Consider the following 16,014-nt stretch of genomic DNA (forward strand, 5'->3'; position numbering starts at 1 on the left):
TCTCGTCCGCCCCTGGGGCAACGAGAGCGCTCGGGTCCGACTCAGATGGGAGTGGTAGAACACAAACCCCCTCCATGAAGTCGGTATCGGACTCCACTTCGGCTGGCAGCCTATTGGCCTGCTTCGGCTGCCATGTCGGCGCTTGAAAGGTGCACAATTTGAGCTGATCCCTATGCACGACCCTTGTCGAGCCACCCTTCTCTGGCTTGACCGTGAACACAGGAATGTCGGGGTGGTTTTGTTTCACCACCAAATAAGGGTTGGGTTCCCACTTGTCCTGGATCTTATTCCTGCCTCTGGGCTTGTGGTTGCGCAACAGCACCCGATCACCAGACTGAAGCAGGGCGCCGCGGGACTTCCGGTCGTAGATCCTCTTCCTCTTCCTAGAGGCCTCCTGAGTAGCCGAGCTTGCTACCTCCACCGCGGTCCTAAGCCTCTCATGGTGGTCCCGGACCCAGTCGTCCAGATTGTCCGCCTCTGGTTCCCTCATGTCTTTCCCTCCCAGGAGGTCCAAGGGCATTCTGGCATCCCTCCCGAACAGGAGGTAGAAGGGCGCATAACCCGTGGAGGAGTGCTCACGAGAGTTATAAGCCATAACCAACTCTGGCAAGTATGTTTTCCAATCCCGTTTCTTCTCTGGTGGCAGTGTCCTGAGCATGTCGTGCATGGTCCTATTAAACCTCTCACACTGCGCGTTCCCCTGCGGATGGTAAGGGCTGGTGCGACTCTTGGCAATCCCGTAGGCCCTGCACAGCTCTTTTATCACACTAGCCTCGAAGCTCCTCCCCTGATCGGAGTGCAACCGGGCCGGGCACCCGTAATAGGTAAACCAATGTTTCAGCAAAGCATTTGCTGTCGTCTCAGCAGTTTGGTTTCTGGTGGGGACGGCAACGGTGAACCTGGTGAACATGTCTGTAAGGACAAGGACATTTTCGTAACCCCCACAAGACTTTTCTAGCACCGTATAGTCCATAGCGAGGACCTCCAGGGGTGCGGTGACATTGCTGCAGGTCATGGGGGCCCTGTGGTTGGGGAAGACATCCTTTGCCAATGCGCACCTCCTGCATTGCTGAACCCAATCTTGAACATCTCTACTCATGGTAGGCCAGTAATAGCTCCTTCTCATCACCGCGAGGGTGCTCTTTGCACTGAAATGCCCCCCATGCTCATGCTGGTTCTCGTATACCTTACGTTGTAAGGTCTCTGGGACAATGAGCTGCCTGATTTCCTCCCCATCACGAGGGTCACTGACATGCCTATACAGCACACCCTTATAAAGCCTAAGGCGGTCGAGCTGTTGGTGAAGCCGCCTCGCGTCCGGTGTTAACGCGTGGAGCTCGGCATGGCTCATCTCCGTGCCCCTCTCAACCACCCGATACACGGGCCCGACGACCGGGTCGCTTTTCTGAGCCCCTTCGACCTCCTCCCAGCTGTGCCCACCGAGAGCTTTCCCAGCAGTCGCTTGTACTCTGGCTTTCAGATCAGCCCTACCATCCTTCTCCAACCTAGCGGGCCACAGACACGCACGCACTTCTTCCGGGCCCACTTTGATAAAGTCCTTGCCTGTGTCCTCCTGCTCGGGTTCCTCTTGGTCGGGGATTCTGGAGAGGACGTCTGCATTCGTGTTTTGTCGCCCAGGCTTGTAACACACCTCAAAGTCATACTCAGCGAGTTGTGCTACCCACCGCTGTTCGACAGCCCCCAGGTTAGCCGTTGCCAGGTAGCGCAGCGGGTTATGGTCCGTGACTACTGTGAATCTGGCGTACATCAGGTAGTCCCTGAATTTCTCTGTGACAGCCCATTTAAGCGCCAGAAGTTCCAGTTTAAATGCGCTGTAATTCTTGTCATTCTTCTCGGAGCCTCTCAGCCCCCGACTCGCGTAGGCTACCACACGCTCTACGCCCTCCTGTTTTTGACTGAGCACAGCCCCGAGTCCGTGCAGACTCCCATCTGTGGTCAATATAAAGGGTAGGCCAAAGTTGGGATATGCCAGGATTGGAGGGGACACCAGGCATCGTTTCAGCTCGTCCAGGGCCTCCTGGCACTCGCCGGTCCAAACAAACGCCTGGGTGCCCCTCGACGTGTTTTTCAACCCTTTCCCAACCAGGGCATGCAGAGGCTTGGCCAACTGTGCAAACCTTGGCACAAACCGCCTGTAGTAGCTCATGAATCCAAGCACCTGCCTCACCTCTCGCACGCTCCTTGGAGCCGGCCATGCCTCCAGGGCCTTGACCTTTTCTAGATCTACCTGGACGCCTTTAGCAGAAATCACGTGGCCAAGGAATTTAACCTCCGGCCGCAGAAGGAAGCATTTGGTCGGCTTCAACTTCAACCCGTGCTGCTTCAAACGTTCGAACACCGTCTCAAGCCTCTCGCAGTGACTATCAAAGTCCCGGGAGAAGACTATAATGTCATCCAGGTAGACAAGGAGTATATCAAAACTGAGGTCCCCCAGTACCATACCCATCAGCCGCTGAAAAGTGGCTGGGGCGTTGCACAAGCCAAATGGCATCCGAGTCCATTCAAACAGGCCAAATGGTGTTGTAACCGCCGTTTTTCCCCTGTCCGTTTCGCTCATGGCCACTTGGAAGTAGCCTGCGGTCAGGTCCAGGGTTGAGAATAACAGCGCATTGCCGAGCGCATCCAACGACTCTTCGATGCGGGGAAGTGGGTAGGCATCTTTGCACGTCACTTCGTTCAGCCGCCTGTAATCGCAGCAGAATCGAACACTTCCATCTTTCTTAATAACCACCACCGCAGGTGAGGCCCAAGGACTGGAGCTCTCTTTAAGGATCCCCTGGCTAACGAGCTCCTGAACGTGCCTCTTAAACTCTTGAAAGACATGGGGTGGGACCCTTCGGTGCCTCTGTTTGATTGGGGGTGCCTCGGTGGGGATACTGTGTGTCACCGTGGTGGTGTAGCCGTAATCGACTTCGCTTGCCGAGAATACGTCTTGGTGTTGGGCTAACAGCCGACAAAGCTTTTGACGCTGTAGCTCAGTGAGGTCCCGGGTGTTAGCCTGTACAGGGACCGGCAACTGCCCAACCTCGCCCCCTGTCGCTATACTCTCACCCTGACCCAGCGGCTTAACCACGAGTGCCCCCTCTCTCTCCTCTACCCATACAACCTCTTTGGGGAGCACAGCTCGTGGTTTGCTTACAACGGCAAGCCTGGCTCTTGGCATCAGCTTGACAGCCCTCTCGCTTGTGTTCATCACTCTGAGAGGGATTCTTCCACCACTGGTTGTCGCAATAGTGTTGGCAACTAACAGTCCCCGCGGCAGCTCTATCTCTTTTGCCGCCTCTGCCAGCACTTGGCACTCAACCCTAGGTGAGACCCCGCAACGACCCTCCACCACTTTCTCGCTCCTCGGGGGGATGATGACGGGTTCCCTGCCAGCCACCTTGACGAACCCGATTTTGCCACCCGGACCCGTGCGCGGGAACTCCTTCCTCGCTCGGGCTATCAACCGACGGATGGTGGCCTCTGTCTCGTCTGGAGCGTGGGGATCCATGTGGACGCGACCCCCATCTGCGATAAAGAGCGCTTCGAGGTCTTCTATAACATTCATCCCCACAATCCCTGGGAGCCCATTAGCTTTGTCTACCTGGGGGTGAGTATCGGTGAGTACAAAAATGCACTTCTTACCAACCACTCTCCCAGCGCATTCAACCTCGGCCTCCAAGCAGCCCAAGACAGGAATATCGAGCCCGTTTGCGGCTGTGAGCTCAATCCAGTCTGCTGACTTCAACTCCTGTTGCCCAAAACACCTACGGAAATGGGACTCCGTAATAGCTGTCACATTTGACCCCGTGTCCCAGAGGCAGGTGGTGTCTACCCCCCCTATCTTAAGGTGGACGGTGCGACACCTCCCAAGAGCACTCCTTTGGAGGCTCTCCTCCACCTCTGTCAGAAGACACTCGGCTGCTTGGCGGCCTATGGCCGGTGTGGTGGGGTGTTTCTTGGCCCCACCCTTGGCGTTTGGATTGCCAGAAAATGCCACCTGCGCCAGGTCTATGGGGATAGGGGCCAGAGCCCCTGCGTCTAGCTTTTTGGTACAATGCCGGCTAGTGTGGCCAGGCTCTCCACAGCTGTAGCAAATATATCGCCCTTCGCTGTCCCTCAGGGGTGTTCGCCTGCGCTGTGCACTCTGCTGGCTGCTCCCTCTTTCCCTGCTCTGTAGTGCTAAGTACAGCTCTTCTTGACGAGCAGCTAGTTTCCTAACCTCCTCGTGGAGCATCTCCAGGGTGAGGGGGGATGGTTTATCTTCGGCCGGTACTGCAGCGTTCACCGCACCTCTAGTTCTGAGCCTACTTTGGGAGGCGAGAGAGGACTGGGCTTCTTCTTCCTCGGACCAGTCAACTGCGGCTTGCAGCAGCCCGATGAAGGTTAGGCCTTTCTCCTCTTTGACCCTCCTTTTCATCTCTCGCCTCAAAAGGTCATCTCGCAAACCCAGCACTAGCTGTTCTTTCAACACCGTCTCTGAGTCGGGAACGCGGTTGGGTTCTCGCCTCTTAATCAAAGCCAGCTTCTCCTGTAGGTCATAGGCATAAGTTCTGACCGTCTCGCTGGACATCTGCCTTCTCTCATAGAACTCCTTCAACCTAGTACCTATGGGGACCTTGTCTCCATAGGTTTGAAGGAGAACCTCAAATATGCCCTCGACAGACTCTACTGCCCCATCCAACATGAACTTAACAGTTGCCCTGGCTTCATCTTTTATGTGTTGCTTGACCAGCTCTACACGGTCCGCCTCTGGCACCTTCATGACCTGGAACGCAGACCGCATTGCCGCGATCCACTCTTCCACACAATCATCTCCACTCTTTCCAGGGCAACCACTAAAATCAGCCAGTTTGCGGTCTCGGTGGACATAGATTGCCGCCGGGGCTTTTAAAGCTTGAGCCTGTTGATCAATCACTGCCCTTGCGAGGGAAAGAGCTTCTCTCTGCTCCTCTCGTGCCTGCTGTAAGGCACCTGCCTGCTCTGCAAGCCTCCCCTGTAGTTCATCAAAGCTCCTCTTCAAATCTTCTAGTTCAGACATGTTTGCCTTAACTCTATTCCTCCCCTATAACGACCCCGAGCCAATGGGTGAATCCTGGTCGTGACGCCAATTGTGGGGGGCTGCTAGTCCGGCTATGTAGGGGTAGAGGGGCGCACAGGCTGCCTTGGACGACTAGCGGGTGGTGGGATCTAAGTCCGTAACCCCCCGTCTAGCACAATTGACCCGGACACTTACTTCAGTAAGAATGGGGTTAGTTACCTGGCAACAGTAGGCACAAAAGGAGGACTCCAGGCCCGGACCTGCAGTGATAGCAGCGCCTGCACATGGAACACTAGCACGGTCCCACTTAACTCCGTCGTCCTGTGCCTAACCAAATAACTCGGGTGCCCCTACTCCAAGGCAACCTGGGTCAGACAAAAGCATTCAACAACGACCTTTTAAACCACGTGGCTCCTTTTATTTTTCTGGAGAGCCCCCCCAAAAAAAACCCAACCTTGGTTGACAATGTCCACAGGGCCCTGGAGAGCAAAGGGAAAACAGCAAAGAACCTCCCCAGGACCAAAGAAATGAAAGAAATAAAATGAGGTAAAATAAATCAAAACAGACTGGTGAGACCCAGAGTTGGGAGTCCTCGACTCCACACAACCCACCCTAGTCACAGGAAAAACACTCACAACACAGCAGAACAGTAAAAGTTAACACAGCAAATATTCTGTCTAAAATGGTCGACACAGTCTCATCACATCATTTACAATGTCCGACACACCAAAGGAACATTTTCAGTCTTTACAGTTCACTCCAGTAAATTGTCTCTGGGGTGGGACGGACAGATAGTTCTAGGGGTATGTGTCATTAACCGGAGTTGCAGTCTGTTAGGCTGTCCAGAACTTCCACAGCCGGAATAGAATGATGTGGACCAGAGAATGAACAAAGCAAGGAAATAAAACACAGAAACTGTACCTTTGCCCCTCCTGAAATGGAGCGTAATGAACCCACGGGTAGGTGAAACTTTTACACACAGCCAGCTGAAGCAGGGTGAACAACCGGAGCGTCGTCTGGGTGGCAGGGTACTCCAAACACCGCCGACATCGGGGCCCAAGATGGCGGTCCCGCGGGCTAACGGAGCTACGGCAGTCCCCAGGCCGTGCGAAGTGAGGCCGCCCAATTCCTCTCCCGGAAACTCGCTGGTCCTTCGCCAGACAGCCAGCCGTGCTGTCTCGCTTTCTAAACGTTCTTGTCGCCAAACTCTACTGGCAACGCCGGGAAACTGAGGCCGATTGGAGGGGAGCGGCCGCTAGCCTTAGCTCTCGATTAGCCCCTCTGCTAGCGCTATCTCCGCCGACACTTCGCCCCGACGTTACACCCGTAAGGCCGCTGTAGCCGGAGTCAGAGTGCATACACGGACGGAAACCCAGCCTAGACTCGCTGCGGTACCGTATACTGTCTCGCTAACCTCCCGTTTATACTTTGTTCGGGTCTCTTCCTGACCGCGGCCCTTTCCTAGCGTCTCTTCTCATCCGGACACGTGTGCTTTTTTTTTTTTTTGCTCCGCTCGTCTTCTCTCCCACTGCGCATGTCCGTCTTCTTCACGCTACGTCACTCCCTCTTGGCTGCTTCAGGCTGTAAACAACCCCGTGACCGTTTTCTAAGGGTTGTAAATATGTGCCCTCACATATGCTTATTATTTACAAATATAAAAGTGGTTATGTTTCATTTTTATTTTATGCTGTCAAGCCCTTTGAGTTGCATCGCTGCATGAAAGATCACATCAGTTAAGTTTACTACGGTTACATACAGCTTGTGTTTCATTACAAGTTTCAGGTTAAGTAATTCTTGCAGAGTCAGCCAGGCTCCCTGTTTTTCCTTTGGTAAAATGTTTGTGTTAACAGAGAATAACATATCTATGTTTTAAAAAAGAGACCGTAATGGTAAATAGAAAAAAAAGCTTGAAGGTGGTGAGGGTGCGTTTTTCCTCTGAGGTGAGTAATTGTTTGTATCTCCCGCCTGCTGGGAGTGGGATGACGACTGTGCTTACTTGATTTAAAGGATCTGTGGGGTTTTTCAGAATCAGAATCAGAATGGGTTTATTGCCAGATGTTGAGGTTTACAACATTAGGAAATTGCTGCGGTGCTTCAGTGCAGACAATAAGAATTAAAGTGCTATGTAGAAAGAAAGATATGTGCATGAGATATACATGAGATATATACATGAGAATAAGAATTATGAGTGCTACGTAGAAAGATATATACATGAGTGCAGGTGGTGATCAGTGCCAAACATGAAATGATGCAGTGACACAGCGTAGGGTCATGTGTTAGTGGCGGGGACAGTCATGTGGTTATTGTTCATGTGTCCAACAGCAGAGGGGAAGAAACTGTTCTTGTGGCGAGAGGTTCTGGTGCGAATGGACCGGAGCCTCCTGCCTGAGGGGAGCAGGTCAAACAGACTGTGTCCAGGGTGAGAAGGGTCAACTGAGATCCGAGCTGCACGCCGCAGTGTCCTGGAGGTGTACAGGTCCTGCAGGGATGGGAGTCTGCAGCCAATCACCTCATCCTCATCTGTCATTTCCAAGTGATTCCCTCTCCAAGTGAAGCAATTAATGTTCATGTTAGGCCTTGTCAAGTGCAATGTGTCTGCTTGAAAATGGTTCAGAAAAGATGACCAAACTTTTCTGAATCAGATAGCTAGCTTGGCTAACAAGCTACCACACCAAACAAATCTTTATGGAAGGAGGCAGGACTCATGGTGGGAGAGCAGAGGTGGAAAGAGTACTCAAAATTTGTACTCAAGTACAAGTACTGTTACACTGGTTAAATTGTACTCAATTACAAGTAAAAGTACTGGTGTTAAAAAAATACTTGAGTAAAAGTACAAAGTACTGTTCTCAAAAACTACTCAGAGTATTAATTACTTTTTAACAGACTGATGTTTTATTCTGTTGTCAATAGCAGGCATTCAACTCGATTCACCAGTATAAATATTTATGTTCAAAGCACATTTTTCAGATGAACAAGGTATAGAAAGGTAACTTGTTTTGTAAATAAATGTAGATATAAAAGAAGGAATTTTGTTTGTTAAAACAATGACAAAAATGTTTCTGAACATGCGTAGAACCATTTAAACTTTTCCCCATACACTGAACAACAGGCAGGTAAGTGTCTTAAAGTCTTAGCATTTCTTTCACACTTTACTTTCTGAACCTTTTGTTCAGTTTCAGCAAGAGCTGGTTTTCTAAATTAACAGAGGCAATCCGACTTCGTTTGGCAGTGAAGAGTAGACCAGCACAGCTAAAAAGTCGTTCACACGCAGCAGAAGCAGGCAGAGCTGTGTTTAGTTTAAGAGAGAGGTTTTTGATGGCTGAGAAGGAGTGCAGCAGCTCCATGGTGTCTGTGGCACAAGCAAGATAACCATCAAGCTCAACTGCACTTTGCAGCCTTCTGGAGATTGGTCTGGAGAAGAATTCATCTTCATCAGATGACTCTCTTTGCTGATCCTCACTCTCATGCTCTGTCGTTTCAAGATGTTGTTTGATGTATGTCAAGGCTGTAATTGCAAGTAGATAACACAATTTTGTTATTTAAATTTCAGTGATTATTCCTGAACACAAATTTAAAATCGGCAAATTCTCAAAAAGGATTGTTTAGTATTCAGGACAGACCATCAATAACTTACAATGTATTAGGTGAAATACTCACTTAAGCATGTGTTCAAATGTAAAAATACACAAAAATGGGATCACATGAATCCTTACCAGCCTCTGTTACATCTGCTCTGTCAGTCCAGGAAGTCTTGAACTTGGGTAAGAGGACTGCAGCTGCAGCCAACTCTGGATCCTCCATCATCGCTCCAAAACGCTTTTGAAGGCCATTTTGCAGGGCTCTGATGAGTGGCACGCATGTCTTGCTTGATGTCTCCAGCCTGCTAAGTTTGGACAGTAGTTGTTGGATTACTGGCAGGAGCCATCCCATAAAGGAAGTGGACTCAGACTGAAGGATGTTTGAAGCTTTCACCAGTGGCTTCATGGTGGTACAGTACTCCCTTAGGAATGCAACTTCTGCAGGACTCAACCTGTAAGACACAACAACAAAACCCACCATGTCTATAATAGGGATCTTCTGATTTAATATTAAGAGTCTGCTCACGTTTTTAACCATCCATTAAGGAAAATTCACAAAATTTGAAACCATATTGGTAGGTGTCCAATTTTACTCACATTTTCACCTTGAACTCCTCACAAATGCTCCTGATGGCATCTTCCCCCTTCTCATCAATGATGCGTATTATCCTTTCAATGGCAAGGTAGGTTGAATTCCATCGTGTTGCATTGGGACGAATGATCTGTAGCTCACACTTGTCCTCTACCACTTCATTAGCCAAATGAGATCGGCCAGTTTTGTTCCAAATGGCCTGGCATTTTGCAAAGGTTGCACGGGAGAGCCTCTTGTAGGTTTCATTCATGCTCTCTGCTAGGGCAGCATCAGTTGTTGCCACAAGGTTTAGCAGGTGACATGCACCTCGCTGATGAGGCGGAAGTTGATACTCCAAACCAGAGTCTTCATCAAGAATTGCACTTGCCTCATGGTAGTCAATATGGTCAGTCAGGTCAATAGTTTCTGGGTCTGCTTCATCTGCATCATTTTGTGCCCCAAACATGTGGAAGGCCTTGACAAAGTTGGATCCACTATCAGTTGTGGTTCTTACAACTTTGCCTCTAATCTTGTATTGGCAATGGATATCATCAAGCGCACCAGCAAGCATGTCAAATGTGTGAGACCCTCTCAATCTTTTGCATGCTAGTGCTGCAGATCTTCTTTCCAGGGACGCTTCCTCTATCCAATGGCATGTGACTCCAAGGTAACTTTTCTGATGAGCTGACCAACAATCAGTAGTGGTAGCAACAAATTTGACTTTATCCAATTCTGCAACCAAAGTCATCTTCATGTGATCAGCAGCTTCACAGATTCTGGCACGGACAGTGGGTCTGGAGATGACTTTGGCTTGAGGTTGTAATGTGGTAACCAATTCTTTGAAAGATGGCTGTTCTACCACTGCAAATGGCTGTAGACCCTCACATATGAAATTGATGACAAGCTTGTCAACAGTTGCTTGTGGAACATGTTTGTTTGCAGCTCTCAACATCAGGTCTGGTAACTTGGCTTGTGTATTTGCTGAGAGCTTGTTTGGTGTGGCTGTGGTCTTTCGCTGTCGAGATGTTGATGCCACAGTGATATTGTACTGCTCAGTCTTCGATGGATGTTTCCTCTGTAGAGATAAATATTATCATACGTCAGGTTCATACATTACTTCATAACATCACTGTGATTAACACTAAAAGAAAACACATTTTTAAAACATTATTCAACTAGATTTGAGCTAATCTTTGATTGTTGAGCATAGTATAAAAGAGTGGTGAATTGGTCAAATTTTGCAGATATATTGCTGTATTTATTCACAAGTGTAAACCAATTTTGAACGATCATTGCAAAAAACATGAATTTCTGTATACATTCTAAGTTCTGTAATATGTATACTATCTGTAAAAAGAGTATCGACCAATGTATCAGTATCTAAATTTTTAACTCCTTTTTATCAGTATCACCCTAAAGTTTTCAGTATTAGTCAGGTCCTAAAAATACTAAGAGAGCAAAATATGTGTATCTAGCAAATCTAATTTAAGAAAAGGGATCACATACACAAAAATGCTGCCCATACAGCTAACAAATAAAACCAATCCACATTATGTTCTTTAAAAAAAGATATCATATTGGGAAACATATAACCCTACTGATTAAGAGCCATGTCACTATGATAGACCTATATCAGGCCAATGATACTGATCAACTGATCCATCAATCGGGCTCTGGTACATGTCAGCTGAGAGCTGGAAGATTAATTTGAGATGCAGCTCAGCACTGTGTTCAAGTTTGTTTGTTTTTTTGTTTGTTTGTTTTTTTAAATAGGCCAGCTGATTGTAGGCCTGTGAGTTTTAAATGACTACAAGTTTAATTTATTGTAATGACGGTGGTTATCCAAATAATAAGCTAAAACATTCCTACGAATTGTAGCTCAGTTATGCATGCACACACGCACATTAGCTAGCTCCGTCTTATTTTAATATCAGGCTAACCAATGGCGGTGACAATATCTTAGCCAAACTAGTAACCTTAACACACATGAAAAATAAGAAAGCAATATCATACACGTATAGTTGTAAAACCTCTTACCTCAATGTGTTTTTTTTAGATTAGATGCTGAAGTCTTGTAAGCTGAAATGACTGTAGAGGTCAAACAAAGTTTGCACTGCATCTGGACGCTGTCTCCTTTTCTTCCTCTGTACACGAAAAATTCCTCCAGGTATGGCCACGGGCACGCGTCCTCCGTCTTTTCTATGTCGTTTTCATGGTTGACAGTGTTGTCCTCTGTCTCCATTTTGGCTTCTTTGTCTCCAAATCTTTCGTCTATAAAGTAGTTTATACTCCACCATTTAGCACCTCCAGACACCTGTGCCTGCTGCTGCAGCGGAGTTTATTCTTTGCTTACGTCTTAAATTGGCGCGGTTGCGATTGCACGGCCTTATTGGCTGCAAAAATGCAGACGAAAGGTTTGAATATTAATTCAAATTGTGGGCGTACTCAGTAGTGACTTTTGATTTTATAAGTAGCGAAGTAGATTACATGGTGTAAGTTGTACTCAAGTATGAGTAAAATTACACACTTGAAAAATTACTCGTAAAAGTACAAGTACCCAAAAAATGTACTTAATTACAGTAACGTGAGTATTTGTAATTCGTTACTTCCACCCCTGTGGGAGAGTGTGTGCAACAGTAACATTGAGGTAAACACAAACACTGTTGCTTGGCTCCAGCCAGTGTGAAGAGGATCCTCTCTAGGATCAAGGCACGTAAGGCCGCCGGGCAGGACAATATACCCGGTCGTGTTTTTAAGAACTGTGCCGGTGAGCTCTTTGACGTCTTCAACATCTCCCAATGTGTCTCTAAGCCACAACCATTATACTCATAACACAGAAGCCCCTCCAATTCGGTTTTAATGACTATGAGCCCGTAGCACTGATTTCCATCATCATGAAGTGCTTTAAGCGGCTGATTTTGCAGTACAAAAAGCCTGTCCTCCCTCTCTTCCTCCTCCCATGACTTCATTCAGTTTGCATACAGGTCAAACACAGAGGGTGCCATCTCTGCTGCTCTCCATCCTGCCCTCAACCACCCAGACGTAAAGAACTCATACAAACATACCCTTTTTATGTAATTGGGTCCTCAAAGGGAGGCCATAAAATGTGTGGGTTGGCATTGTGGGTTGGACCCATCCAAAAACCATCCCGCTGAGCACTGGTGCTCCACAAGAATGTGTTGTCAGCCCGCTGTGTCTATTCAACCACTGTGCACCAACATCCAGTACCAATCACATCGTCAAGTTTCCAGATGACATGACTGTAGTGGGCCTCATTGCTAACAATGATGAAACCAATTACAGGAATAAGGCATTGGTGTTTTTACAAAAACAACAAACACTTCCTGAATGTAGAAAGGACTAAAGAGATTGTGGTAGATTTCGGGAAAGGTTATTCATGCAGCATTAGTGTTGCTGTAGAAAGAGTGAGCAGTGCCAAGTTCCTGGGAGTGCACATCTGAGAGGACTGCTCCTGGTCTGACAATACCATATCGACTAGCCCTGGACTGTAACACATTCTCTCACACAAGTTACATTCAAATGTTTCACTCTGCTTTCTTAATTCTTCTTTACAGTAAGGTGAGAGAGAAACTATTTTGTTTCTCCTGTATGTCCTGTACATGCAGTGGATTGACAATAAAAAAATCTCTGAATCTTGAAGAGTCTCAGTTTCTGCTGAGACATTGGAAGGTAGGCTCAGAATTTGGCATAAACAACATCAAAGCATGCAACCACCCTGCATTGTGGAAACGGTTCAGGCTGCTTTTGTTGTAATAGTGTGGGGGATATTTTTTAGGCACGTTTGGGCCCCTTAGTACCAACTGTGAATCACTGAAATGCCATACCCGAGTGTTGTTGCAGACTGTGCCTATCCCGCCTACACTCATCTCAAACTGGTTTCTTCAACATGAAAATTAGTACGCTGTCCTCAGATAGCCTCCAAATCTAACAGATCTCAATCCAATAGAGCACCTTTGAGATGTGGTGGAACGGGAGATTTTCATCACAGATGTGTTGCCAATAAATCTTGAGCAAATATGTGACGCTATCATATCAATATGGGCCAGTGTGTCCTTTATCCTGCCTCCTGTGCCAGAACATACAGGATTGTCTGATTGTTGGGATTTTCTGTATATTACTGTAGAGCAGGCTTGGCCAACTCCAGGCCTCGACGGCCGGTGTCCTGCAGGTTTTAGATCTCACCCTGGATCTACACACCTGAATCAAATGATTAGTTCATTACCAGGCCTCTGGCGATCTTCAAGACATGTTGAGGAGGTAATTTAGCCAATTAAATCAGCTGTGGATCAAGGACACGTCTAAAACCCGCAGCACACCGGCCCTCAAGGCCTGGAGTTGGACACCACTGTTGTAGAGTATTTACCTTACACTATAAAGTGCCCCTTAAAAGAATATAATTTACAGAAAATTCACTGGCACAAACAAGACATAAATACTGCAACAACCTAATCACACCCTAAAGCTGAGAGTACTATTTAATTTCTTCTGTAGCACTCCAGGTGCAATAACTGGAAAAGAGACTCTGATCCTGATTTACACCACTAGTTAAACTTAATTTATGCGGCCTGAAATTCATGCACTTTGAATCTATTTTTAATAGGTTTTGGTTTTAAGTTACAGAACAAAAAGAAATAAAGGATCACACTCTGTGGATTTGTTGCAGTTTATTGGTCTGATCATGTTTGTGGTTCATGGCTCCCTCTGCTGGAAGAAGTAGAGCATTACATCTTAAAAGAATTAAACAGAATTAAAATGTGAAGCACTGACAGAGAATAGAGCTACACACTTTTTGGGGTTTTTATTTCAGAATAAATTAGTTACTTTTAGTTTTATGTAAAAGGACGGTGTAAAACTAATATGTAGAAAGCTGAAAATAGACAAAACATGTTTTCTATAAAGTGAACGTACTTAAACTCATCCAGTATGATTTTAGATATATCATAGAGATGACCAGTAGAGCCGGAAGAAAGAAGAAAGGTCTAACCTTCCTACAGGGTTCGTAGGCATAATAAAATTGAAAGTAGGACTCTGGGAAGCAATACAGTGTATATACTATAACTATGAGATTGCGCCACAGTTGCATAGCGTGGCCACCCACACGTCCTCTTTGCTGATGGTGTCAGACTGGGTTGGTCTGTTTGTTCAATTCTGTCACTGTAAAGCCACAATAATTCATATTGATGATGTCAACACACGCATACTGTCTTCTCAAGGTGAGGTGTCAGATTTCCTCCTGCAACAAGGTCTTATGGTAAACAGACGTGAACCAAACGAAGAAAGATCAATGCATCCAAGTGTGTGTGTTTGTCAGAGGGATCAGAGATAATCACAGCAGTCTAATGACCCCTCCAGAGAGACTATAGCTAATCCTCTGCACCTCTGGGACATACTGTCATACGGTGTGCTTCCCTACTTCCAGGGAGCTCTCATGGGAATGTGTTCAGCTCTGGTCTGATGAGGGATTGTGGGCAGGGCTTTGAGAGAGGAGCGCTGGTGTGGGTCAAAGGGGCTTCAGAGGAGATAAGTACATGCTGTGGCTTCATTTGTGCAGCAGACCTGTTTTTCAAAGGATAGGCTTTTAAACTGACTTCCAGTCTTTTAAGGCAGTGATTAACCTATTTTCTGTCTTTAAAACGTTCACAAAGGGAATCTGTTACAGTGGAACTTTTCTGTCTTCTGTACAATGGCTCGTCAGTGTAATAAACATGCCTTTTTTGCCAGGACACTAAAAGTTAATGGATTTTGGACTCTTTTGAAAGCACCATTAAGGTTGAGGAGATTTATTTCTTCTTGATGGGTGATTTTAAATTAACAGCTGACACTGAGATGACTTGTACAAAGGATGATGTAATTTTCAGGTCTCTTCATGTGTAATTTACAGAACATGCATGAATAAACAGAAACTGGTGCCCTTTGTGTGACTCAGTTGTTAAAAAAACAGAAAGAAGAGAGAAGAAAAAAAGTGTGGCGGTGAAGTGGTACTGTAAAACTAAATGTAATATATTGCTAACAAGCTGAAACTGGCAAAAAAACCCCTGTAATTTCAAAAACACCACCATCAGTGGAAATGATTTATAAATCAGAGGGTTAAAACATGTCCTACCATAAATTTTGAGCTCCCTCTGGAGGAAATTTGGAGCTTTCCAACTGAACTGGAAAAGCTGAAGTGGGTAGATGGTTCCCACTTGTTGATGGAGCACAGTTTTGGCCAGTCAGCATCTCGCAAAGTTAAAACAAGCATATCTGTGTACCTGGGAAGTTATTAGCCAGTGCTAGTGCTCGCTGGTATGCGTGGTTAATTCATCAGTAATTCACATTGAAATTAAATGGCAGATGACAAAATACACTCACCAAAGGTACTGAGCAGCAGAAACGTAAACTTTTTGTTCATTTAAACACTAAAAAAAACAGGTCAATAAGCAGCTGTGCTCCTAATAAGCTGTAACTTTAAGCATTAATTTGGGTGAGTTATGAAAATTTTAACCCGTGTACTGTTCTCATGAAAGTGGAAATTAGCTACATGGACCAAAAACAGCTTTTGTGTTCTGCTGTAAAATCTGACATTCTAATAACACTTTGTGTGGACTGACTTTTGGAGCCAGCCTCAAGTCACCAATGAAAAATTTCTAGTTTCTGGAGCATTCATGGGGGCTTCATTTTCAACCCTGCTGAGAATAAATGTAAAAAGAGCAAGTGTAACATATTTATCATAGATTTACGTTTACCTTTAGAGTTACATTCAGAATGCTGTGAACTGCTAATAAAGTAAAACATTAACAAATTCCCACATGATTTTGTTT

At 46.4% G+C, this 16,014-nt stretch overlaps 1 protein-coding gene across 2 annotated transcripts; it reads right to left on the bottom strand.

Moving 5' to 3' along the window:
• Window positions 1-7,913: 7,913 nt before the first annotated feature.
• On the bottom strand, window positions 7,914-11,804 carry LOC146700777 (E3 SUMO-protein ligase ZBED1-like). Of its 2 annotated transcripts, XM_085471016.1 has the most exons (4): window positions 11,231-11,804; window positions 9,220-10,268; window positions 8,758-9,074; window positions 7,914-8,549 (listed from the first exon to the last, which is right to left on the bottom strand). In XM_085471016.1, exons 2-4 carry the CDS (start codon window positions 10,143-10,145, stop codon window positions 8,194-8,196), a joined length of 1,599 nt encoding a protein of 532 aa, XP_085327142.1. In that variant the 5' UTR covers window positions 10,146-10,268; window positions 11,231-11,804; the 3' UTR covers window positions 7,914-8,193. The 2 variants fall into 2 exon arrangements, with proteins under 2 accessions (XP_085327142.1, XP_085327141.1); XM_085471015.1 differs by lacking the exon at window positions 11,231-11,804 and having other exon boundaries at window positions 9,220-10,366.
• Window positions 11,805-16,014: the final 4,210 nt, after the last annotated feature.

This window comes from Copadichromis virginalis, linkage group LG10 (genome assembly GCF_057382275.1).
Source record: "Copadichromis virginalis isolate Kocher_CV1m ecotype Utaka linkage group LG10, C_Virginalis_male_GT1.1, whole genome shotgun sequence".
Classification (NCBI taxonomy): domain Eukaryota; kingdom Metazoa; phylum Chordata; class Actinopteri; order Cichliformes; family Cichlidae; genus Copadichromis; species Copadichromis virginalis.